Raw genomic sequence first — 27,453 nt, 5'->3', positions numbered from 1 at the left:
GTGGTCTGCGCTGTGTTAGCTTGTAGGGGACCTCTGCATGAATCTCTCCTCGCTCTCCGTTCTCTGTCAGTTTTCTCACTCCATTTGGTGCTTTGCTGAGTTCTTTACCTCTTCATTTGATGTTTTAGGGTTTCAGGATTGTTGTATTCTCTGTTTGGCTTAGTTTTTCGGATCTTTGCTGTGGAGGGATGGCGTGGTGTTTCTTCCTAGAGTGCCATTTTGCCGGAACTCTGGCTTTAGGTTTTAAAGTGCAGTTCTGGGAAAAATCAGAGCACTGACTTCAATCTGTGACGAAATCAAGGACTCTGTTCTTATCAGTCTTACACCACTCCCTCACAGTAACTTAGGGCCCACAGGACTGCATTTTGACTGCTGAAAAATCAGTTGAGTACTATGACCAAGGAGGTAGGCACAAGCATGGACACAGTACTGTGCATGTAATAGATGCTCAATAAAAACTTGTGTAACGGAATTGGAACTTAACATTCTCTAAATCTAATCTTTTTGTAACTTTTTTTAACTATGGAAAACTTGAAACATATGTAAATATAGAGAGAACAGTGTACTGAACCCTATTGTACCCATTAGCTTATATGAACAATTATCAATTCATGGCCAGTTTTAATTCCCTGTTTTCCCCACTAAGTTATTTTGCTGAAAATCTGCAATATTATATCGTTTCATCTGTATTTCCATATATCTTTAAAAAATATTTATTTTTTAAACATAGTTATAATACCACTATCATACCTAAAATATTAACAATAATTTCTTAGTATCATCAATATCAAGTCAGTGTTGAAATTTCCCTCATTTCTTTTTACAGTGTTTGTTAGAATCAGGATCCAAATAAATTCATATATTGCAATTAGTTAGTATGGCTCTTAATCTTCTCTTTCTTGCCTTTTAATACAGAAAACATTTATTATTGAGGTATAATTTATAAACCGTAAAATGCACAGAACTTTAAGTGTGCAGTTGGATGAGTTCTGAAAATTGTATAAAATCACATAATCCTCACCCAACTCAAGATATAGACTATTTCCATCATCCAATCCAAAAAAGTTTTCTTGTGCCTCTTTCTAATAAATGCCCCAACCACTCCAATAGCCATTTTCTGATTTTTATCACTATTAATTAGTTTTCTCTGTTCTTAAATTTTATGTAAGTGGAAGTATATAGTAGGTGCATTTTTGTGTCTATCCTTTTCCTCAACAAAACGTTTCTGAGATTCATCCATGTTCCTGCATGTGTCGATAGTTCATTCCTTTTTATTGTTAGTAGTATTCTTTTGTTGATGGACATTTGAGTTGTTTCCAGTTTTAGGCTAGTATGAATTAAGGCTGCTAACAACATTCTTGTACAGGTTTAGTTTTGTTTTGCTCTGCTTTTTGACATATGTTTTCATTTATATTGGGTGAATATCTAGAAGTACACCTTCTTTTCACTTATGACCATCTCATTATCCAACATTTCACATTTATGACACTAGTAAAAAATCTACTATCTGACTATACATCTGGCAGTAATGAATGCTGAGGTGCGAAGCAAAGGTGAAACTGGCTTTGATGGTTAAGGTTATCTGTCAGCTTGGCTGGGCCATGATTCTCAGGGGTTTGGTGGTTATGTAATGATGTAATTTGGAAGTCATGTAACGCTGTAATTTGGCAGTTATGTAACAATGCATTCATCCTGCATTTTATGATCTAATGTGGTTATCCTCCATTTTTGCATAATGCCAGTTTCACATAATGACCTGGTCTTTGAAACCTAACTATGTCGATAAATGAGGACAGGGTGTAGTATAAAGTTAAACATACATCTACTCTATGACCCAGCTCAGGGAGGGTGTACGTTAGAAATTTAAAAGAAACTGCCAAATTGTGTTCTGCAGTGGTTGTATGATTTGACATGCCTACTCCACAATGTCTAAGAGTTCCGATTATTCCATGTCATCATCAACAACTTTTATTAGTCTTTTTCAATTTTAGTTGTTTTAGTGAGTGTGAACTGTTATTTCATTGCAGTTTTAATTGATATTGAGCTTATTGGCACATGAAATAATAAAATTAATAATAAAAAAAATAACCTAATAAAAAGTGGGCAAAAGATTTGAACAAACACTTTATAAAGGCAGATATTCTTCCAGTCCATTTACCTAGGCCTTTTGAAATTTCTGTCAGTAATGTTTTATCATTTTTGATGTTGAGGTCTTGTACATATTTCTTAGATTTATTCCTAGGTAATTAATATTTAAAAAAATTTTTTTTTTTATTGTACTTTAGGTGAAGGTTTACAGAACAAATAGTTTCTCATTAAATAGTCAGTACACATATTGTTTCATGACATTGGTTAACAACCCCACGACATGTCAGCACTCTCCCTTCTTGACCTTGGTAGAACTTTTTCTTTTTTTGGTGAAAATACACATAGCCAAAGATACACCATCTCAAAAATTTCTACATGTACAATTCAGTAACATCGATTATGTTCTTCCAGTTGTGCTATTCTCACTTTAGATGGAAGTTTACAGAACAAAATAGTTTCTCATTAAACAGTACACATATTGCCCTATGACAACGGTTAACAACCCCACTACATGTCAACACTGTCCTTACTCAACCTTGGGTTCCCTATCACTGGCTTTCCTGTCCCCTTCTACCTTCTAGTCCTTGTTTCTGGACTGCTGTGCCTCATTAGTCCCCTTTTGTTTTCTGCAGCTGTCCAATCCCTGGCTGAACAGTGAACCTCGGGAGTGACTTCACTACTGAGCTAAAAGGGTGTCCAGGGGCCATACTCTCGGGGTTTCTCCAGTCTCTGTCAGGCCAGTAAATCTGGTCATTTTGTGTGTTAGAATTTTGTTCTACATCCTTCTCCAGCTCAGTCCAGAACCCTCTGTTGTGATCCTGGTCAGAGCAGTCAGTGGTGGTAGCCGGGCACCAACTAGCTGTACTGGACTCAGTCTGGTGGAGGCCTTAGGAGCTGTGGTCCGTTAGTGGTAATCGGTATTTTGATGCTATTGCAAATGTTATTGCTTTATAATATTTTCTAATCATTTATTGCTAGTATATAGAAATATAATTGATTTTTATATGCTGACTTTCTATCTTGAGAACTTGCTAATTTTATTCACTAATTTGAGTAGCGTTTTGTCAGATCTCTTAGGTTTTTCATGTCGCTCATGAATAGTGACAGTTTTCCTTCTTCTTTTCCAGTGTTACGCATTTTACTTCTCTTTCTTACTGCATTAGCTAGAATCTTCAGGATAACGTTGAATAGAACTGGTGATAGCACACATGCTTGCCTTGTTCTTAACCTTAGGAGAGAAGCATCCAAAGTTTCACCACTAGTTTTGATGTTGGCTGTAGGTGTTTCATAGATGCCCTTTATCAGATTGAGGACGTTCCCCTCTATTCCTAGTTTGCTGCAAGATTTTTTTTTTCTTTTAAAAAATAAATTATGAATATTTTCTTCAACTAGTAAGATGATTATATATTATTTTTACTTAATTCTGTTAATGTAGGTCATCTGTTCTGTCAAATTTTCCAGATTCTTGGGTTTGCTGATTGCATCCTTGTGGAGTCGTTTAATGTTCCACATTCCTCTCTATTTCTTGTAAATGGATAGTTAGATCTAGAAACTTCTTCATATCCTCGTTCAACATTTTAGAAAGAATACTTCCTAGGCAGTGTTGTATATTTCTTTGGGAAGCACAGAATGTCAGCTTTCTTATTTTTTTTTCTAATTATTAGCAGCCATTGGTGATCATTTACATCTGTAAGCTAGATTTTATAAGTATTGTAATTCTGTGATTCCCTCTTCATTAATTAGATGGTATACTTCTATAAAAAGAAATTTCCTCTTACTAAGTATTTAAAAAAAAAAAAAACCAAACCTGTTGCCATTCAGTCGATTCCAACTCAGCAACCCTGTAGGACAGAGTAGAACTGCCCCATAGGGTTTCCAAGGAGCAGCTGGCGAATTTGAACTGCTGACCTTGGTCAGCAGTCATAGCTCTTAACCACTATACCAGCAGTTGCCTGAAATGTAGTTTGTATAGGAAAGACAAGATAAGTGTCTGTTTCTTTCCCTTTAACAATTTTTAAAATAATAGATTGATTGCCTACTGTCTTTCAAAGATAACTGAGTTTTTTTAATCTTTATGAAATAATGGATTTAAACATATTTGATTTTATTTCATATCATTACACTAATTATTTTTGATGCTCAAACTGTCCTGTTTTTGTCTAGCAGGAGCTTCCTCAAGTTGTGTCCTGAGACCTTTTGAGATGACTCCAGTAGAGTTTAATAGCTGCTTTGCTTTCTAGTATGGCTAGTACAGTGCACAAAACTGGGAGATACACACACACATACACACATGTAAATTAAGCATTCATATTATTTCTAATTCAAATTTTGGATTATAGGGTATGTGCCTAAGTTATTTGGTTTTATTGTAGTCCCTGGGTGGTGCAAATTGTTGATGCACTTGCTCAGAGGTTGGCAGTTCGAGTCCACCCAGAAATGCCTTGGAAGTCAGGCCTGGCGATTTACTTCTGAAAAATCAGCCCTATGGAGCGTGGCGTTGGCACGAGGTGGGATTGACTCGATGGCAACTCTTTTTTTTTTTTTAAATTTGTTTTTATATTTGTCTCTTTTGTTTTATGCCAAATATATATATTTTTAAAAAATATTAATAAACTAACCTATTTGCTTTATGTAAGTATATGTATACATTTATATGTATGTATGTATATATATATATGTATGTCACTGATTTTTCAACCTTGGCTGCACAGTGGGCTCACTTAGGGAGCTTTAAAAAATAGTGAACACTGGATCTTACCTCCTGTGATTCTGATTTAATTGGCCTGTTGTGTGTTAGGGTCATCAAGATTTTAAAAACCTCCTGGTAATTTTAATGTGCAGTCAAAGTCAAGAACCGCTGGTGTAATTGTTTCGGAATAACAATTTCAATATTATTATAACATTGTTATGTGATAGCCCAAAACAGTTAAAACTTTTTCCTTTGCAGTTTTTTTTCCTTAAGGTGTATCCCACTATGGATGTATGTTAAATTATGTTTTAAAGTTTTTTGAAATAATTTCTCTCTGTGTGGTTATGTCACAAACTTGAATATACAGTTAGGTTCATTTATTTCATTTTGCTTTTTAGGAGTTTAAAAAAAATTTAATTTATTATAATTATACAGAACATTTACAGGTTCCAAAGTCAAATCTACAAAATGAGATACGTTTAGAGAAGTCTAATTTATATCACTCTCCCCTAGTCCCTCCCCTATAGGTTACTATTTTTTTCCGTTTGTTTTTGGTTTATTCTTCCATTTAAAAAAATATAGTACCCCCTTCTACTTCTTAGATAAATGGTAGCAAACTGTACAGACTTTTCTCCATCAAGGTCCCATCTTATAACATGCACAACTGATATTTCAAGGATTGGTAGAATAGTATGTGTATTTGAACCATGTCTAATTGGGAGAGATGATAAATGCCATTCACCTCATCTGGTCTGGACAACCACCTTACAATATCAAGCTGTTTCTTAGCTTAATTATAATACAAGTGCTTTTTCATGTATTCAATCCAGCCAGTGTTGGATCTGTGTATGGTATTTGAGTGTAGAAACCATGTCTATTTAACTTATCAAATATAATTTTAAACTCCATTTGTTTTGTGGCATTTTGTAAGGACCTAGTTTTAAGCAAGTGGATATAGAGGTAGGTGTCAAATTAATGATCTAGTTTTGCCCTTGATAAATTTTTGCAAAGTGCTTTTATTATGCATGTTTCACAATTGTACACGCATTCTCTTTTCTTCTACAGTCACTGGGTTTGATCTATGGGGTGCAGTAGTGGCTACAGGCGCGGTCTGCACATTCTACTGCACAATGGTATGTCAAGAACGTTATTTCCCCTTTCTCTCTACTCACTTGCTTTGCAAAATTAAAAATTCCCATAGCTGGATGCTGCAAACTGGTTTGTTCATACATATTCTCTTACTCCTGACCTCCCACGCTATAACTTTTTTGTAAGGAATATTTGGTCTGGGGTAAAACTGGTCCTCAGTAGAACACTGATCAAAACAGATTTTTTTTTCAATCACCTAAACCATTGCAATGGCACCTAATCTGGTCTCCTCCTAATTCATCTATGCTCTTGCCAAGTTACTATAGCTGTGCTCATAGTATTCCTCAACTTAGAGACCTATAGTAAGTTCCCATTGCCTATAGGCAGGAGCGAAAGTCAAAATATGTAACCTGTATTGCATGGGTACTATTTTCATGGGTACTTGTTCTTAGCATTGGTGCAGGTTTTATGAGATCTCTCATATTCTAGGACTTAACCTTTTAGTTGCTGGATCCTATAGAAGATGGGGTCCTCAGGAAGGGGCTGGCTCAACTCAGGTCATAGAGGTTGAAGGGGGATACTTGGGAGAGTTTGGGGTAGTGGCTAGTATGAGACAATTCTAGTGTTTCAACAACTGGTATGAGCATTTTGGTGCACGTTAGTCGAATATCAGCCTTGCCTATAGGATAAAATCCATGATATTGTCTTACAAAATTTGACTTTGAAATTTCTTCCCAGCCATCTCCCCACACCACTCCACTCCACATTACATATCTGGCCACACTCATCACACCATGTACTTTGGCCCTTCTATGCTTTTGTCTATGCTGTTTCCTCTTCTGGGAGAACCTTCCCTCTTTGCCTCTACTTACGTTTGAAGGCTTAGCTTAAATATTACCTTCTCTGTGGAGGTTCTCCTGACTTGATCATCTCCCTTGGGTGCACTTCTCAGCCAAAAGCCATGCTTTCATCATTTTTATCCAGCACAGTGACTAACATGTAGATGCTCAATGATATTTGATAGAAGCCTTCATCCTAATACCCTTTCCCCTCAAAGGGTGGCCTTAAAGCAGTCGTCTGGACGGATGTTTTTCAAGTTGGGATCATGGTGGCTGGATTTGCGTCTGTGCTGATACGGGCTTCCGTTGTTCAAGGTGGAATAAGCACTATTCTAAGTGATGCCTACAATGGTGGAAGATTAAACTTCTGGAAGTAAGTTATCTACCTCTTGGTTAATAGAACACGCCTCTTGGTTTGTCTGTGAAAACAACTTCTTTGTTGAAATGGTAAGTTTGCATTAAACAGACACACCGGTAAGGATTTGGTATAGAAAATTGAAGCCAGTTCTTTAAGGGGTTAAAATGGTCAGATGTTGCAAGGTAATAAAGATGATGATTCATCCTGGGAAAGGACTTGTAGCAAAAGAGTATTTCGTTCAGACATTAAAGTCTGGAATTGGTTGAAGGGTGGAATGGCGTGATAAGGGAAGAGACAATAAGAGATTAAAAAAAAAAAAAGGAAGCCTCTATAAGAGAAAACCACTAAAAGACCTAGTGGTTGCATTGATGACTGTTTGTTTCAAGCATCCCATTTAAGAGAATGCCCTGGCAGTATAGATTTTATTATCATTATACATTATAATTAGATGAACATATATTAAAATAAAGGAGTCCTGGTGGTGCAGTGGTTAAATGCTCAGCTTGCTAACCGAAAAGTCTGCAGTTTGAACCCACTAGCCGCTCTACATGAGAAAGATGTGGCAGTCAGCTTCTGTAAAGATTATAGCCTTTGAAACCCTATGGGGCAGTTCTACTCTGTCCTAGAGAGTCGCTATGAGTAGGAATCAACTAGAAGGCAATGGTTTTGGTATAATGTATATTTCTTCCAGAGAATTGACTTGAAAAGTTACGGTTGATGTCTCAAGATGTATAGTCACTGATGTAACAGTGAGAGAAAATATCTTAAACAGCTATTCAGTTTTCCTAAAGAAAAACCAACGGACAAACTAGACATTTCACCCCAAATATACCACCAAAATTTGAAAATCATTTAAATCATCTTCCCTTTTGGATCAATAGTGTCATCCTTGTGCCTCACGTTCAGTGTGGAGAAGGGCTCATTTTGATCTGGACCAGATCATTTTCTCTTTCAGCAGCCTCACTTTGGCAAGAAGAAAGGAAAACCAGTTTGCATTTGGTGGCTCTCATCTAGTCTTTTGTAAATAGGCATCAAAGTTTGAGAGGAGCTTTTTCTGAAATTGGACAGGGGCAGTGTATTCATTTGCAGTAATGCTTTGCAATGAATCAACGTCAGCTATTTTTCTAGATCATTTTTTCTTTCCTTTTACCTCAAGATTCAGATTGCAAGGAAAAGAACAAACCAGTTGGCCAGCTTGAGCCATGTTTTCCATCCCTTGGCTAGGACAGAGAAGCACAATTTGATTGACAGAACTTCAGACCATTTAATGGAGAAATGATAGTTTCCTCAAAGCAATCCTTGGGTCAGTGTTACCGGAAGAAGGGGAAATGGATGCCAGGAGGCAGAAACAACTGATGGTCACTCAGGGAGCCTTGATTACTCCTGAATCCTCTCCCAGTAGGCTGGGTGGAGGACACAGGGTATGGAGTCAATCGTTTGTCTGCAAGATGATCGTCACTTTCTACAAAGGATAGCATATATTGTAGCACTGACTTAGTAGCTTGTATATCAATAAGATATTCTAAAAAGTAAAAGATTAGACATTTTTATGATCCTTCCTTTGAAGATTACCAACCATGAAGTAATAATGAAAAGCCTTACTGTGTTTGAAATTTTTCAAGAGTATCCCTTGTTGTTCTGATATGTTTTGAGAATTTAGGGGACAAAATATCTTCTCTGTAGTGGAATTATATACACAAAATGCATCAATTTTGTGTTCATTTCAATACCATACCTATCGCTGTGGTATGCTTCGGAGCCTGGTACTCTGTGTCTGCCTGTCTCTGTCTTTTTTTTTTTAGTCTTACTCTCTTCTCTGTATTTTGGCATGGCAGACTTGTTTAAACAATTTCCTAAGGTCGTGGGAAAAGGATTTATATAGGCACTCAGAGTAATTAGAACATTCATTGTCCCCCAGTCTCATATAGAATTCCCAGATATTTGAAAGGATCAATTTTTATTTCATTGAACTTATTTTAGAAATATTTACACCTTTTATATTAATTAATAAATATGTATATATGTATGTATATATCCAAATGTATGTATGTATACATTGCTTGCTTATAAAAATTTCTTGGAGGGTTTTCTATAGTTTTTTGCTGACAGTTCTGATTTTTTTTGTCTGTTTCTTTTCATTTAGTTTTGATCCTAACCCTTTGCAAAGACACACATTCTGGACAATTATTATAGGAGGGACCTTCACATGGACCGGCATCTATGGTGTCAACCAATCCCAAGTGCAGAGATATATTTCCTGTAAAAGCAGATTCCAGGCAAAAATGTAAGCCAAATTATGGTGTGTGAATCATTAATAACCATTAGTTACCTTTATGTAAACACTTTCATAACTCAAGTTTAGCTCAAGTTTAAGTCTTTTGCATCATGAAATTCAAAGAGATAAGTGATATGCTTAATTACATAAGGTTCAAGCAGACATTTTGGATCAGACATTTAAAATGTATTTATAAGAATTATTAAGTTAAAAAAAACTTACCAAATAAATAAACACGTATTGTGCATCTGCTTGTATAAGTAACTGTGGCACCTGTTGCAGGAGGGTTCTCCAGGAAGTAGGCGTTAAGATGGAGGCTAGTGCAAGAGTTTATTAGGAAATCAACACCTATGGAAGGGAAGGGAAGGAAGCAAGATTGAGTAGAGGGAGGAGCTGGACTGCAATTCAGTTGCAACAAAGGCCTCAGCTGACCCCTTTGGGGAGCTCTGAAGCTGAGACAATTCTTTTGACTTGTCCCAAGTTGGGGTCAGAAGGCTTTATACTTTTGCTTCCACCAGTTATGGGGGAGGGGAGGCATGACCTTGGTGGTGGTGCCTCTCTTCAGCATAGAATGGTTCATCACAGTATCCCCTACATCACTGCCGGAAAAAAAAAAAGTGTAGCCCCCTAAATGAGAGAAATGTTCACTGTTCAATATTAAGACCTAGCATTCAATATTAACACCAAAAACATCAATAACTACCTGAAAACATGCCTATTACATGCCAGTGAAAACCCTATGGATCACAACAATCCAATCTGCAACTAATCAGGGGAAAGTGCAGGACCAGGCGGCATTTTGTTCCATTGTGCATGGAGTCGCCATGAGTTGGGGGCTGACTCGATGGCAGCTGAGAACAACGTTACACACAAAGCGCTGTGCTATAGGATCTATACTACTTCATTTAATCTTGTAACTCTGTGAGGTAAGCATTGTTATCTCCAGGTGTAAACAAAGAAACTGAGGAGTGGAGAGACTAAATTACTTGCCTAAGGTTACATGTGGTAAAGCCAGGATTTATGCTCGTTCTGATTCCAATGTCGTTATTTAAGTTTTATACTATCCTGGATCACACACTGTATATGGTAACACTGAACATAGGAAAGATTCCTGTCTAAGGAATACATGTTTCCTTTTCATATTTAATGGGTGGTCTTATAAACCATATTTACAACAAGTTTATTAAGTTGTTATGTAGATTCTAACAGCTTCTAGCGGTTTATCATTGTATTACTTTTAAAAGGCAAAGGACTAATGTTACTGCTCTGTTGACTACTAAATGCCTTACTTCATGACAAGAAGACCTGGAGTATTCTAATCAGGCACAGTTGTGAAGCTAACAATACCCTCGGAACTCTGACCAGAAGTATCCACTCATTCAGTGGGAAAACGCCATCTATTCCAAATATTTCCGAATACATTGTTGACTGACATCGTTAGCAGGAGATTAGACTAGAATAAATGGTGTTTTGATGACCAAAAGATAACGTGCGTTTATTTAATGTATATAGAAGTATAATTGTGAAGGTCTTTTCCATTCGTGTAATAATTTTCCTCATCTTTGAAACAGAGATTACAGCTACCATTTGCTTATTTGTTTTTACCTCTGTAGGTCTCTGTACATCAATCTGGTGGGGCTCTGGGTAATCCTGATCTGCGCAGTGTTTTGTGGGCTTGCCCTATATTCCAGGTACCATGACTGTGATCCTTGGACAGCCAAGAAAGTGTCTGCACCAGACCAGGTTCAGTACTACCTCTTTCTTATAGTGCATTCAGGACATTCAAGAAGAAGTCATCTCATTATTAGGTGGGAGGAGAGGGAAAACAGGAAATGACACAATATAATCATCTTTAATTTCTAGAAAGCATTTGACAAAATTTTATTTTAGCAGACATTAGCAAGAATGGAGAGGTCCCTGGGTGGTGCAAATGGTTTGTGCTCAACTACTAACCTAAAACCAGTTGCCATCAAGTCGATTCCAACTCACAGCAACCCTATAGGACAGAGTAGAGCTACCCCGTAGCGTTTCCACAGAAAGGCTGGTGGATTCAAACTACCGACCTTTTGGTTAGCAGCTGTAGCTCTTAACCGCTGTACCACCAGGGCTCCTACTAACCTAAAGGCCAGTGGTTTGAACCCACTCAGCGGCACTGCAGAAGAAAGTCCTGGCAATCTGCTTTCGTAAAGATCACAGCCAAGAAAACTCTATGGAGCAGTTCTACTCCTTAACACATGGGGTCACCATGAGTCAGTCGACTTGATGGCAATGGGCTTGGGATAGCAAGAATGAAGAATTCTGTGTTAAAAAAATATTCAAATACCTAGAAAAATTTCAAGCCAGGTGTTCTTAAGTAGAAATATCTCAAGGCTGGGCATAAGTGTAAACACAGTTAAAAGAACAACAAACTGCAGACAAACCAGGATACTACAGAACATTTTACAGCCATTGTTTGATTGCTTCTTTATAAACGGTTTATCTTCCCAACAGTTTTAAAATGATGGAGAAACGGATCTAATAAGTGAACATTTATTGAGCACCAACTGTGTGATACTGTGCCAAGACTTTGCATGCTTTATCTCATAACCCTGTAATTCTCACTTTATAGATGAGGAAATGAGTCTCAGGAAGGTTCTATAACTTGCCCGAGGTCACATAGCAAATAAACATGAGTAACTGCTAACGCTCAATAAATACTATGTACCAGGCAGTATTATAAGTGCATTATATAAATTTCAAATTTTAATCCTCACAGCTACCCTCTGAGGTAGGTACTATGACTACCCCCTTTTGAGAGGTGAGGAAACAGAGGCACAAAGAGGTTAAGTAAGTGGGGTAACCAGTAGCCAGCTACAAGTCTGGAACCAGGATTCAAACCCAGGCAGGCTGTCATCAGAGTCCTCATTCCAAAACTCTATGCCGTATTGTTGATGATGACAAAATGGTAGACGATCACACAATACTGGGAATCATGGCCTAGCCTACTTGACACACATTTTTGGAGGACACAATTCAATCCATAACAGCTTCTAGTATAACTTCCCCCTACTCTGGGCAGAAAAATCCCTATGGTGTCCCCTCCTTGTGAATCCTTGTCATAGCGTGCACTCAGGGTGTATAGCCTACATGTCTCTATCACTTAGAGGAACAAACCAAACCTGTTACTGTTGATTCTGACTCATAGCGATCACTTAGAGAATATGTGCTAAATTTTCCAATGAGACTTTCCTCCTAACTGGATGGTTCCAGTCTTGCGTTGTTAGTTAACGAATTACATCCATTAACCTTTCACTGGGAACACAAATGCAAATAAGACAGTCAGTGGGAGATAAGGTCAGAGCCCTAAACTATCCTGAGGAGAGCAAAGATGCATTTCTGCTACACTCTGCTGGAGCTCACCCGGAGGAAGCAGGGTTAGTGTCTAGCTAGAGTTTTACTATTTCCCTCCCAGTTGGCCTTACCTCATTGATTCTGCCTATACCTGCGGGGGCCATTCACAGTATGAAATATTACACTGAAGACTTTTAAGAAAGTCAATGACCTGGTAGATGATTTTGGATGTCATTATAATACTAACGATGGCAACTTTCTTGCTTAGGTGTGTAATTCTGCTTAACGTTTTAATACTGCTTGAACTTTTAAGACATCCTGGGAAATTTGGACCTTGACCTTATACGGGGAGATGTGATATTCTTAAATCCTTAAAAAATGATTTTATTATTCAAAAGAACGGTAACACCTACCTTTTATTGTGCATTTACTATATCCCATATAATATACTAAGAGCATTATATACATGATCTAACTTAACTTTTATAGCAATTCTATCGTATTATTGGTATCATTATGCCTATTTTGCAGATGAGAAACGGAGGCTGAGAAAAAATAAGTAGCAGAATCTTTCTGAATCCAAAGCTTATACCCTTAACCACTGTGCTATTTGTTTCTTTGTTACCAGTTAAAGAGTTGAATTTTAGGTATTTGGAAATTTCAGTTATGTGGAAAGCGCCCTTAAGTTCTTGAAGGATATGAGATAAAGGCATTAATTAATTGTATTCAATAGCAAATAGTATTTGGAAGTAAATTTTGGAATTTTTCAGCTCATGCCTTATATGGTACTGGACATTCTGCAAGATTATCCAGGACTTCCTGGACTCTTTGTGGCCTGTGTTTACAGTGGAACGCTAAGGTATGAACTATGACTTTAATGGTTTTGCTATTGGGATCTTTCTTTTTTTATTGAATACTGCCTTACTTTCTTAGTGCTGCTATAACAGAAATGCCTCAAGTGGGTGGTTTTAATGAACAGAAATTAATTTTCTCACAGTTTAGGAGGCTAGAGGTCTGAATTCAGGGTGCCAGCTGTAGGAGAAGGCTTTCTTCTTCTGTCAGGTCTCAGGGAAGGTCCTTGTCTCTTTTTAACTTCTGTTCCTCGATTCCCTGGCATTCTTCATGTGGCATGTATCTTCCCCTCTGTTTGTGCTTCCTTCTCTGTGCCTGATAGGCTTGGTTTATATCTCAAAGGTGATTGGTTTAAGACATACCATACTGATATGGTCTCATTAACACAACAAAGAAAGTCCTATTCTCAAATGGGATTACAGCCACAGGTATAGGGGTTTAGGATTTACAACACATATTTTTGAGGGACACAATTCAATCCATAACAGATACTTTCTGAGATAAGACTGAAATCTGGAGATGGGCAAAAATGGCCCAAAGTAGGCAACCACCCCATATAGTCCCTGTTGATCTCTTATATCTAGACTAGGATTATGTTGTATTCAGACTTCATTTCTAACTAGCCCTCTGCTATCTAAATGAGACTCCAAATGAGAAGAAACAACTGCAAACATCCGTTAATAATTGAAACATGGAATGTACGAAGTATGAATATAGGAAAATTAGAAGTTGGCAAAAATGAAATGGAACATTATAAAGATCAGTATCCTAGGCATTAGTGACCAGAAATGGACTGGTATTGGCCATTTTGAATCAGACAATCATATGGTCTACTATGCCAGGAATGACATAGAGAAACGATGTCACATTCATTGTCAAAAAGAACATTTTGAGATCTATCCTGAAGCACAACACTGTCAGTGATAGGATAATATCCATACGCCTACAAGGAAGACCATGTAATCCGACGATTATTCAAATTTACGCACCAACGACTAATGCCAAAGATGAGGAAATTGAAGATTTTTACCAGCTTATGCAGTCTGAGATTGATCAAACATTCAATCAGGATGTATTGATAATTACTGGTGATTGGAATGCAATGCGAAGAGTTGGAAACGAAGAAGAATGAACAGTAGTTGGAAAATATGGCCTTGGTGATAGAAACAATGCAGGAGAATACATGACAGAATTTTGTAAGACCAATGACTTCTTCATTGCAAATACTTTTTTTCAACAACATAAATGGTGACTGTACACTTGGATCTTGTCAGATGGAATACACAGGAATCAAATTGACTACATCTGTGAAAAGAGACGATGGAAAACCTCATATCATCAGTCAGAACAAGGCCAGGGGCCGAGTACAGAACAAACCATCAATTGCTCATATACAAGTTCAAGCTGAAGCTGAAGAAAATTAAAACAAGTCCTCAAGAACCAAAATATGACCTTGAGTATATCTCACCAGAATTTGTAGACCATCTCCAAGAATAGATTTGATGCATTGAACACTAATGACTGAAGACCAGACAACTTGTGGGATGACATTAAGTACATCATATGTAAAGAAAGCAAAAGATCATTTAAAAGACAGGTAAGAAAGCAAAGACCAAAATGCATGTCAGAAGAGACTCTGAAACTTCCTGTTAAACATAGAGTAGCTAAAGCAAATGGAAAAAATGATGACGTAAAACAGCTGAACAGAAGATTTCAATGGGCAACTTGAGAAGATAAACAAAAGTATTATAATGAAATGTGCAAAAGCCTGGAGTTAAAAAGCCAAAAGGGAAGAATACGCGCAGCATTTCTCAAGTTGAAAGAACTGAAGAAAAATTCAAGCCTCGAGTTGCAGTTTTGAAAGATTCTGTGGGCAAAATATTGAATGATGAAGGAAGCATCAAAAGAAGATGGAAGGAATACACAGTAACTCTACCAAAAATGATTGGTTGACATTCAACCATTTTAGAAGGTAGCAAATGATCAAGAACCGATGGTACTGAAGGAAGAAATCCAAGCTGCATTGGAGGCATTGGCAAAAAACAAGTCTCCAGGAATTGATAGAATACCAACTGAGATGTTTCAACAAACGCATGCAGCACTGGAAGCACTCACTCATTTATGCCAAGAAGTCTGGAAGACAGCTACCTGGCCAACCAACAGGAAGAGATACATATTTGTGCCCATTCCAAAGAAAGGTGACCCAACATAATGCAGAAATTATCGAACAGTATCATTAATATCACAAACAAGTAAAATTTTCCTGTAAGTAATTTAAAAACAGTTGCAGCAGTACATCGACAAGGAACTGCCAGAAATTCAAGCCTGATTCAGAAGAGGACGTGGAATGAAGGATATTATTGCCAATGTCAGATGGATCTTGGTGGAAAGCAAAGAATACCAGAAAGATGTTTACCTGTGTTTTATTGGCTAGGCAAAGGCATTCGACTGTGTGAATCATAACAAATTATGGATAACATTGAGAAGAATGGGAATTCCAGAACATTTAATTATGCTCATGCAGAACCTGTACATAGATCAAGAGGCAGTTGTTCGAATAGAACAAGAGGGTATTGCATGATTTAAAATCAAGATAGGTATGTGTCAGGGTTGTATCCTTTCACTATACTTATACAATCTGTATGCTGAGCAAATAATTAGAGAAGCTGGACTATATGAAGAAGCATGTGGCATCAGGACTGGAGAAAGACTCATTAACAACCTGTGTTATGCAGATGACACAACCTTGCTTGCTGAAACTAATGAGGACTTGAAGAACTTACTGATGAAGATCAAAGACCACAGCCTTCAGTATGGATTACACCTCAACATAAAGAAAACAAAAATCCTCACAACCGGAGCAATAAGCAACATCATGATAAATGGAGAAAAGATTGAAGTTGTTAAGGATTTCATTTTACTTGACTCCACAATCAACACCCATGGAAGCAGCAGTCAAGAAATCAAACAGCATATTACATTGGGCAAATCTGCTGCAAAAGACCTCTTTAAAGTGTTGAAAAGCAAAGATGTCACCTTGAAGACTAAGATATGCCTGACCCAAGCCATGATATTTTCAATTGCATCATATGCATGCAAAAGCTAGACAGTGAATAATGAAGACCAAAGAAGAATTGAAGCCTTTGAATTGTGGTGTTGGCGAAGAATATTCAATATACCATGGACAGCCAAAAGAACGAACAAATCTGTCTTGGAAGAAGTACAACCAGGATGCTCCTTAGAAGGAAGGATGGTGAGACTACGTCTTACATACTTTGGACATGTAGTCAGGAGTGATCAGTCTGTGGAGAAGGACATCATGCTTGGTAAAGTTGAGGGTCAGCGAAAAAAAGGAAGACCCTCAATGAGATGGATTGACACAGTGGCTGCAACAACGTGCTCAAGCATAACAATGATTGTGAGGATGGTAAGACCAGGCAGCATTTCATTCTGTTGTACATGGGGTAGCTATGAGTTAGAACCAACTCAGTGGCACCTAACAACTACAACAACTGCTATCTAACACACTACCATATTTCCTATAGGGTCACAATAATGACGAGCAGCTGATAATAGCTTTCACTGATTATCAAAAATGGGTGCCTAAAATTTTTGTTTAAAATGTACATGTGACTAAAGCATAGTCAACTGGAAAATTAGAACTAGCTCTATTTAGGTACTGAATAATTACACTGTCCAAAGAATCTTGTGTTTTGTGATTAGACTTATTCATTGCACTTATACATTTCTTCCTGTGTTTGCTCCAGATAATTATTATTATCAGTATTTATAGGATGTGTTAGTGAGGCCCCGGAAATTAACATCATTGACATTTATGGCATATTTTATTTAGGACTTAGAGTAGTCCTTTCTATGCATAAAGAAAAATATGTTCTAAAGTTACTATGTAATCATACTGAGTAATCTAGGCAGATTCTTTCCATAGATGACACGGAGGATTAACTGTAAAATGGAAGCAACATTTAAACTTTTTATCTTTTACCAACTAGATGTTGCCTGAATCATTCTTGTTGTTGTTGTTGTTAGGTGCCATCAAGTCAGTTCCAACTCATAAACACCCTCTGTACAACAGAATGAAACACTATCTGGTCCTGTGCCTTCCTCACAATCACTGGTATGGTTGAGCCCATTGTTGCAGCCACTGTGTCAATTCATTTTGTTGAGGGTCTTCCTCTTTTTCACTGGCCCTCTACTTTATCAAGCATGACGTCCTTCTCCAGGGACTGATCCCTCCTGATAACACGTCCAAAGTATGTCTTACAAGACAGATATGTTCATTCTGTCGGCAGTCCATGGTATATTGAATATTCTTCACCAACACCACAATTCAAAGGCGTCAGTTCTACTTCAATTTTCCTTATTCATCGTCCAGATTTCACATGCATACGAGGCAATTGAAAACACCATGGCTTGGGTCAGGCACACCTTAGTCCTCAAAGTGACATCTTTGCTTTCAACCACTTTAAAGAGGTCTTTTGCAGCAGATTTGCCCAGTGGAATTTGTTTTTTGATTTCTTGACTGCTGCTTCCATGGGTGTTGATTGTGGAGTCAAGTAAAATGAAATCCTTGACAACTTCAATCTTTTCTCCATTTATCATGATGTTGCTTATTGGTCCGGTTGTGAGGATTTTTGTTTTCTTTATGTTGAGGTGTAATCCATACTGAAGGCTGTGGTCTTTGATCTTCATCAGTAAGTGCTTCAAGTCCTCTTCAGTTTCAGCAAGCAAGGTTGTGTCATTTGCATAATGCAGGTTGTTAATGAGTCTTCCTCCAGTCCTGGTGCCCTGTTCTTCTCCATATAGTCCAGCTTCTCTGATTACAGATTGAATAGGTATGGTGAAAGGATGCAACCCTGACACACACCTTTCCTGACTTTAAACCACACGGTATCCCCTTGCTCTGTTCAAGCAATTGCCTCTTGATCTATGTACACATTCTGCATGAGCACAATTAAGTGTTCTGGAATTCCCATTCTTCTCAATGTTATCCATAAATTGTTATGATCCACACAGTCAAATGCCTTTGCATAGTCAGTAAAACACAGGTAAACATCTTTCTGATATTTTCTGCTTTCAGCTAGGATCTGTCTGACATCAGCAATAATATCCCTGGTTCCATGTCCTCTTCTGAATCCAGCCTGAATTTTTGGCAGTTCCCTGTTGATATATCTCTGCAGCTGCTTTTGAATGATCTTCAGCAAAATTTTACTTGCGTTTGATATTAATGATACTGTTGGATAATTTCTGCATTCAGTTGTACCACCTTTCTTGGGAATAGGCATAAACACGGATCTCTTGTAGTTGGTTGGCCAGGTAGCTGTCTTCCAAATTTCTTGGCATAGATGCATCTGTTTGTTGAAACTTCTCAATTGGTATTCCGTCAAAACCCGGAGCCTTGTTTTTGCCAATGCCTTCAGTGCAGCTTGGATGTCTTTCTTCAGTACCATCGGCTCCTGATCACATCTACCTCCTGAAATGGCTGAATGTTGACCAATTCTTTTTGGTATAGTGACTCGGTATTCCTACCATCTTCTTTTGATGCTTCCTGCGTTGTTTAATATTTTCCCGTAGAATCCTTCAATATTGCAGCTTGAGGCTTGAATCTTTTCTTCAGTTCTTTCAGCTTGAGAAATGCCAAGGGTGTTCTTCCCTTTTGGTTTTCTACCTCCAGGTCTTAGCACCTGTCATTATAATACTTTACTTTGTCTTCTTGAGCCAATGGAGAAGCTCAATATCATCAGTCAGAACAAGGCCAGGGGCCGACTTCGGAGCAGACCATCAATTGCTCATATTCAAGTTCAAGTTGAAACTGAAGAAAATTAGATCAAGTTCAAGAGAGCCAAAGTACGACCTTGAGTATATTCCACCTGAATTTAGAGAACATCTCAAGAATAGATTTGATGCCTTGAACACTAATGAACAAAGACCAGATGAGTTGTGGAATGACATCAAGGACATCATATATGAAGAAAGCAAGAGGTCATTAAAAAATAGGAAAGAAAGAAAAGACCAAAATGGATGTCAGAAGAGACTCTGAAACTTGCTCTTGACTGTCAACTAGCTAAAGGGTAAAGAAGAAGTGATAAAGTTGAAGAGCTGAACAGAAGATTTCAAAGGGTAGCTTGAGAAGATATCAACTTCCAGAAACAGGATGCTGTGATCATTAATAATAATGTAACAGAAATCTGTTTATATCTTGATGGTGACAATTTGTTTTTCCCCCTTCTCATTCCCTTTTAAGTGTTCTTTTTTAAAAAATGTTTTATTTATATTTTGTGGCAGTATACACAACCACGCATACATCCATTCACAATTTCTACATGAACAATTCAATAACATAAGCTACATATTTCACATTGTGTCACCATTCTATCTCTACCCATATTGTTTCATCACCGTTAACTTAGGCTCTCTGCTCCTTGAAGTTCTCATCTGTGCTTTAGATTAACTGTTGCCAGTTTACACTCATACAGATAATTTTTTATAAGAGCAGTACGCTATGCTAGATGCAAACATTATTTAATAATTGGGCTTAACTGGTGTTTAGTTTAATGATGGCTTCACATGATAGTTTTGGTTCAAGATTTAGAGATTATTTCCAGGCATTAGGTCCAGGGCTTCCTCTAGTCTCAATGCATCCAGTAAGTCTGGTTTCCATATGGGTTTGAAGTTCTCTTCCACACTTTTCCCCCTTTTGATCAGGGTTCATCTATTGGGTCCTTGATCAAAATGTTCAGTAATGGTAACTGGGCACCATCCATTTCTTCTGGTCTCATGGTAATATCCCTCTTAAGTGTTCTTAAAGTTAAAATGTTATAAATCAAAAGCTTTGTTTTCCCTTACAGCACTGTGTCCTCCAGTATTAATGCCTTGGCAGCAGTCACTGTGGAAGATCTAATCAAACCTCGCTTCAGATCACTCTCAGAAAGGTCCCTGTCTTGGATTTCCCAAGGAACAAGTAAGTTTCTGTTCCCACAATTCCATATTAGCTCAGAGAGATGATTTTTAGAGATATAATAAATTCTTTTACACTGAAAATATCAAGTAGGAACCTCTGGATGTATATGTATATACACACATACATGCCTATGACAATACAGACAGTACCATATTTGCAACTAAGATTTGTGAGATGCTTCAAACAATTGCCAGTGGACAATTCTCCTATTTGACTATCCTTCCTTTTGACCTTCTTCTTATCCCAAATCCATGTTAAAATTCTTGGCCACAAGAAAAAAAATCAGCCCTTTTCCTTCTCAACTTTAGTCTATGGTCCTAAGTAATATCCTTAGTTTGGAAGCAAGAGCCACACTTTTGACCTAAGAGGGTACTCTTAGTTTCAGGTATGTCGTCTCCATGCCTGAACTGAAGATAAAGAATCAGTGTTATGATTTTTGACCCCTGGCAATTGTCTGCTCTCTCTGCTTACAAAGAGTATCCTGGAGATGGTCTGTAAAATTGTGCAGGGAATGCTCACCTTCTATTCTTAGACTGTAAACCTTGTTAGGGGTTAAATGCCAGTTGAATGGAAAGGTTTAAGGGCCTCCAGTTCCAAGATGTCCCAAATGTAATATCTGTCTCAAGGAAATCTGACTAACATAATTCATTCTTCATTTTAACATCTTGGGTATAAGTGTTTTTCAATGAATGGCTAACAAATTTATTTCTGAAGAAAATCTTTAACCTCAGCACAAGAAGACTAATAGACAGTCAAAGAAACAATCAACAATACTCCGTTTTGAGCCATAATTCTATGCATCATTACCATGGCTGTCACCTGGAACAAGTACTTAATTTATACTCTTCAAAAAAGAAAAGAAAACCAAACTTGTTGACATTGAGTCTATTCCAACTCATAGCAGCCCTATAGGACAGAGTAGAACTGCCCCATGGGGTTTCCAAGGAGTGGCTGGTGGATTTGATCTACTGACCTTTTGGTTAGCAGCCAAACACTTAACCACTGCACCACCAGGACTCCTTATATCCTTCAGTGCCCTCTAAATTTAAATAGCAATGCTTCATTTTATTATGTACCCAGTGTAACCCTGGAGCATAATTTCAGAATGATGCAGTGTTTGCTAAAGAGTATTTAGACTGGCTTTGGCAGGATTATTGAAGATGTGTGGTCTAGTAGAATGAGCAAAATCTTTTGATGCCAGGCCCAGTCCTGCTCCATCAGTGTACTAGCTGTATAGCCTTGGACGAAACCAATAACCCATTTGAGCCTCTGTTTCTTCGTATGGAAAATGTGAACAATAATATTCACCTTACAGGGTTATTATGAGGATTAGAGATAATGCATATTAAGAAAGAGGCACTAGTTGGTGTTCAAGCAATGATGTTGATGATGATTAATAACAAATCAACTCTGCTAGTAAAGATGAGATTTTCAGTTAGGTAGAAGGGTTGTATAAAACTATCTTAAGTTACGTGCAGTGACGACATCATACAGAAGAACATGGCAGATGATTTGAGTGTTTCAATAACTTTGAATATCAAAAAACATGATGGTCATCTTTCAATGATCTACCAAATGGAGAAGAATCAAGCTAAATATGTTGAAAATACTATTATATTACCAATAGAAATACTATTTAAATTACCATTGAGCATATATTACCATAAGAGCATAAGAGCTCTTTGCAAAATATAAGGTTTTCCATTGGGTGCATTAGGATTATTTAGCCAATATACTTAATAACTTTAGATCTGTATGAGTACTAGAATAAGTAAAATAGGAACAACAATACAAAGAATGCACTAATTTTATGATGAGCAAATTTCTCTTTTTTTCTGTATGTTTGCTATTCTTTAAGAATAAAATTTATTTTGGGTAATTTTTCCTATAATTTAAAAAGTAATACATGGATCCTGGAGAAAATCTGAAAAATACTGAAAGTCAAAAGAGGAAAAAAAAAAATCCCACAATCTAAATACCAATGGTGACTTTAGAATTTCTACAAAGAAGAGATTTGGAGGAAGCAATCTGGTAGAAGGGAGACTACAATGATTGTCTTGAAGCTGCCTTTGTTAGTTTAATAGGAGAGGCTTTGGGGTTGCTGACGGAGAACAAGAGGGGACTAAAGTTTCCAAACCATCCATTCTTCCAGGAGAAATGAACGCTTTAAGTGACAAGAGTCTAATTTCTGACGCTCATCACTGCCCGCCTTCCCTTCCGCCTTGTTGTACAGACAGAGCTGAATTGTGTCTTATTTTCTGTAGACTGGAAACAGAAACCAGGGCCTTCCTTTATAGACAAATGTTTATAGAGGATTAAAGACACAATAGTTCCTACTTTTTAAATCCCTATAGTTAATTCTAGGGATTCTTTACTTATACAACCTAATGTAACTGATCCTGAGGCATAATATAAGGGTTTTATTTGTCCCCTTTGCACACTGCTGATCCTGTAGGAAACATCCCCCCCACCTTTTAGGACTCCAATGCATGTAGCCATTCTTCACCACAGTCATATTATTTACTTTGAAGCAATGGCATGATAGCTTACTCTACTGAGAATTCTAATTCTCTGGGCCTGGATCTTACACTGGCATTTACATTGTCATCTTAGGTGTGCTGTATGGAGCCCTGTGCATAGGAATGGCTGCCCTGGCATCACTAATGGGAGCTTTGTTACAGGTAAGAGCTGATGGTTTGAGTCACAATCTATATTTTTTTTATGTTCATGTGACCATCCTTCCAGACTTCCCTCTGTAGGTATCTATACACAAACATATTACAGGACAGAGATGACTAAATTCTTTTTCTTTCTTTACCTTTTTAAATTAAACTTTTTATTTTGAGATTTTTGCAGATTCACATGCACTTGTAAGACATAATACAGGGAGATCCTGTATACCCTTTATGCAGTTTCCTTCAATGGTAACATCTCGAAAACCTATGGTACAATATCATGACCAGGATATGGACATTGATACAATCAAGATACAGAACATTTACATCAACACAAAGATTCCTTATATTGCCTTTTTATAGCCACGTCTACTTCCTGTCCACATTTATCCCCTCCTTAACTCCTGGCAACCACTAATCTCCATTTCTATAATTTTGTCATGTCAAGAATGTTATTAAAAATGTTATATAAACAGAATTATATAGTGTGTAACCTTTGGAATTGCCTTTTTTCACTCAGCATAATTCTCTGGAGATTCATCCATGTTGTTATGTATATGCCTTTCCATATAAAGTTTAGAATAATCTGTCTGCATCTACAAAAAATCTTACTTGAATTTTGATTGGATTGCATTAAACCTGCATATGAATTTGGGAAGAATTGACATTTTTTACTGCATTGAACAAGTCTTCAAATCCATGAACATATATGTCTCTGTATTTATTTACATGTCTGATTTCTTTCATCAGCATTGTATAATTTTCAGCATACTTGTAAGTCCGGTACATATTTTGTTATATTTACATCTTAGTATTTCATTTTTTAAGTGATTATATGCTTTGTTCCTGATTTTAGGGGGAATGCATTCAGTCTTTCACTAATAAGTCAATCTTTTTTAGAAATCATATTTTTCATTCTAGTTCCATTCTTGGGAAATCAAACCAGATATGGCAGCTGGGTTTCATCGCTATCTCTGGTCATTAAGCGGTACTTATCTGCAGTCTTGTTTTGAGGAGAATTTGAGACTACCAAAATACAAAGGAGTGCTGTGATTGATTATTAATGTCTACAAGGACAAGGCTGAGAGGAGTGGTTTCATTCTTGACTTATGCATTCATGTAGATCATTCAATAGGTGCTCTCACTGTATTGTGATTCTCTACCTTTTTTACATTTTGCCGCCTTTTTGGGGAGTACTTCAAGGAAGAAAGGGATGCTTGAGACTGAGAAGCAGAAGTCTGCAATTTCTAATTACCTCTTTGTCAATGACAAGTCTTCCATGAATAAAACTATGATTTCAGGAGAAGCATGAATATTTTCAATCCTCATTTTGGTGAAATTACTTTGAAACAGTTTAACCTTGGATATGAGATTACTAATCTCTGACTTTTTATTATTTTTGTAGGCAGCACTCAGTATATTTGGCATGGTTGGTGGACCGCTTCTGGGCTTGTTTACTTTGGGCACTTTGGTTCCTTTTGCCAACTCAGTTGTAAGTATAAAGAATGAATATGTGTAAAGCTTACTTTCCCAACTATAGCAGCAGCTCTACATTTTTTTCCTGCAATCGTAAAGTTATGGTTCCTTTGAGATCTGTCCCTAGGGACTTTTCTTGATGACTTAAATTACTCACTGACTTTGCTTGGGTGGACAATGAAGTACTGTGCACTGGGACTCTGCATGGGTGAAGGTAAATGGGAACAGACAATTTAATGGAATTTTAAATACCCATAATACAATTAATGGAGCAACTTTTTTGTGCATTTATATTTTTCCTTTAAAAATTAATAGGTAGAATTTAAAGAAGGAGATTTACAGGCTTACGTATAAGAGATTTAAGACAATGGAGCTGAGGGTTCCTGTTAATAGTCATGGTACAGCAAAAAGAAGCAAAGAGATTTGGCCAGAAAGTTTCTACTTCTGATATTTAATACTATAGCTCCTATAACATGGTTCTAGTCAAAAAGAATGATCATAATTCGGAATAATATACAGAAAGAGGAAATATCACTGTTCCTCTACATAGACATATATATCTGTGCTATGCAAAAGTACAAAATTTTGTTTGGAATAAATGAATTGGAATGGTTTCTCTGTAAGCCAGGAGAAAGTCCACTGGTTCAGTCCTGCTATAAGATGCAGTTTGGGAAAAAAATATGTACGGTTGTTTTGGTCAGATATCGAACAACCATTGAACTATGACTTTATGTTTAGAATTCTATTTTCCTCGTAAGGCATTACTAGAACTGGCAAGGCAGATACTAATAACAGCTGTATTGTTATTATTAAGAATTCTCAATGAAATTCATATGAAAAACTAGTTTGGTAGAAATTAATCACAATAAGAGAGAGTGGTTTGGACTTCTGGCAACATGGCGCTCTAGGCAGAAGCACCATGCCAACCCTCCACAGCAAAGATCAGAAAAACTAAGCCAAAAAGAGAAAACAGCAATCCTGAAATCCTAAACATCAAATGCGGAGATAAAGAACTCAGTCAAGCACCAAATGGACTAAGAAACTGACAGAGAACAGAGAGCGAGGAGACATACATGCAGAGGTCCCCTATCAGCTAACACAGCACGGATCCACCATCTTGGACTCCTACTGGAGACCAGTGAACAGGAGGTATGAGAAAGCAGCTTCACGGAGCTTCCAGCAAGAGACAGAACAACCGGTAAACAGAGATACATGCTTTCCCACCCCCCACACTTCTTCACCCCCACTCAGCCTCCTCTGCTTCCCGCGGCCACAGTCTCTTGGACGGGAAGCAACAGCTGCTTGGATTCCACCCGCCCGTACTGGCTGACTCCCTGAGTGCCATTTGTTGGCTGCTGGTGTTGCTTTTTTCCACTTCTTTTGATTTCTTCCTGACCTGTCACAACCTCCCCCTCCTTTCGCTCAAATACCTGGCTCCGTGTGCCATCTTTGCTTCTTCTTGAGGGGCTGTGGAGCTCCGCTCCAGTGTGGAACTGCTTTCCAGTCCACGCTCCCATGCTGGTGGGATCCCAGGGCTTTTGTTTGTTTGTTTGTTTTGAATTGTTTGTTTGGTGTCTTTTTCTCTTCTCGAGTTGGGAGCCCGTTCTGGCTGGGCAGTGCTGTGCAGCTTGGGACCTACCCCCTCAGCTTGTGCAGACGCACAGAGGGATCCCTGAGAGCATTTTTTTTTTTCGGGGGGGGGTTCTTATTCTTTCTTTTTTAATTTATTTTGTTTTCTTTTCCCTCTTTTCCGTTTTTGTCTTTCCTCATTACTCAGTTTCTTGTCTCTCTATACCTTCCTTCTCCTCCTGTCCCCTGAATACCTGGCGCTGAACACCTCTATGCCTTCTAGCCAGGCTTCAACACCTGGGAACAACTTCCCCAGACCTAGAAGCTGCACCGGTGGGATCCCTGGGAGCTTTTCTTTTCTGTTTCTAATTTTTATTTATTCATTTTTTTCTTTTCTTTTCTTTCTTCTTCTTCCCTTTTTTGTTTTTCTCCATTTCTTAGTCTCTCATCTCTCCACTCCAACAGCAAGCTCCTCTAGCACTCTTTTTTGTTTGTTTGTATGGTTTTGGCTTCTGCTCCTCTCTCCTCTCTCCCATACCCATCTTAGCGCCACACATCACAATCTCCCCCATATGTCCTGCCTACCTGCACCATGCGCTTGACATCACACCACCAACCAGCACAGGCGCAGCCTACTGTAACCTGCCCTGCACTGATTACCGACCTGCCCTGGTGGCTGTAGTAAGTGCTACAAACAACCCATCCCAGCAACTTCTCTTCAGCTAGACCTGCCCTGCTGTACCATATCTGAGCAACAGACCCTGCCAATTGAAGAAGGAGGTAAAAAGTATCGTGCCCATAGATGAGCAAACAAGAAAGAATACACAGCCCGTCTGCTCAGAGATAGCCAAATTAAAAAAAAAAAGGATGAAACAAACAAATCTGCAATCAATTAATGAGAAAATTAACTATTGAATGTCCCAAAGACAGCAGACAATATCAAAACATTTACAAAAACAGGACAGAATGGTTCCAGTAGGCATCCAAAATAAAACACCAGATGACTCTCCAGTGGAAGAAAAGGCACTAGAACTACCTGAGAGGGAATTCAAATCTCTAATACTCAGAATTATCCAAGAGTTGAAGCAAAATGTGACAAAAATGAGGAAAAAATAGACAAACCATGGAAAATACAGACCAAAAAAATGGAAGAATTCAGGAAAATAATGCAGGAACAAAATGCCAAAATAAATTCACAACTAGAAATTATACAAAAACAACAATTAGAAATCCA

The 27,453-nt window shown here is 37.7% G+C and overlaps 1 protein-coding gene across 1 annotated transcript in view; it reads left to right on the top strand.

Annotated features, from left to right (window-relative positions):
• SLC5A8 (solute carrier family 5 member 8) overlaps positions 1 to 27,453 on the top strand; it is a 62,585-nt gene that overhangs the window by 22,085 nt on the left and 13,047 nt on the right. Inside the window, exons 4-11 of the mRNA XM_004373751.1 lie at positions 5,843 to 5,910; positions 6,924 to 7,078; positions 9,207 to 9,347; positions 10,952 to 11,081; positions 13,439 to 13,527; positions 20,387 to 20,499; positions 23,113 to 23,180; positions 24,580 to 24,666. Coding sequence (XP_004373808.1) covers positions 5,843 to 5,910; positions 6,924 to 7,078; positions 9,207 to 9,347; positions 10,952 to 11,081; positions 13,439 to 13,527; positions 20,387 to 20,499; positions 23,113 to 23,180; positions 24,580 to 24,666 — 851 coding nt within the window. The remainder of the gene's footprint in view (positions 1 to 5,842; positions 5,911 to 6,923; positions 7,079 to 9,206; positions 9,348 to 10,951; positions 11,082 to 13,438; positions 13,528 to 20,386; positions 20,500 to 23,112; positions 23,181 to 24,579; positions 24,667 to 27,453) is intronic.

This window comes from Trichechus manatus, unplaced genomic scaffold (genome assembly GCF_000243295.1).
Source record: "Trichechus manatus latirostris isolate Lorelei unplaced genomic scaffold, TriManLat1.0 scaffold00027, whole genome shotgun sequence".
Classification (NCBI taxonomy): domain Eukaryota; kingdom Metazoa; phylum Chordata; class Mammalia; order Sirenia; family Trichechidae; genus Trichechus; species Trichechus manatus.
This window is presented reverse-complemented; position numbering and strand designations above follow the sequence as displayed.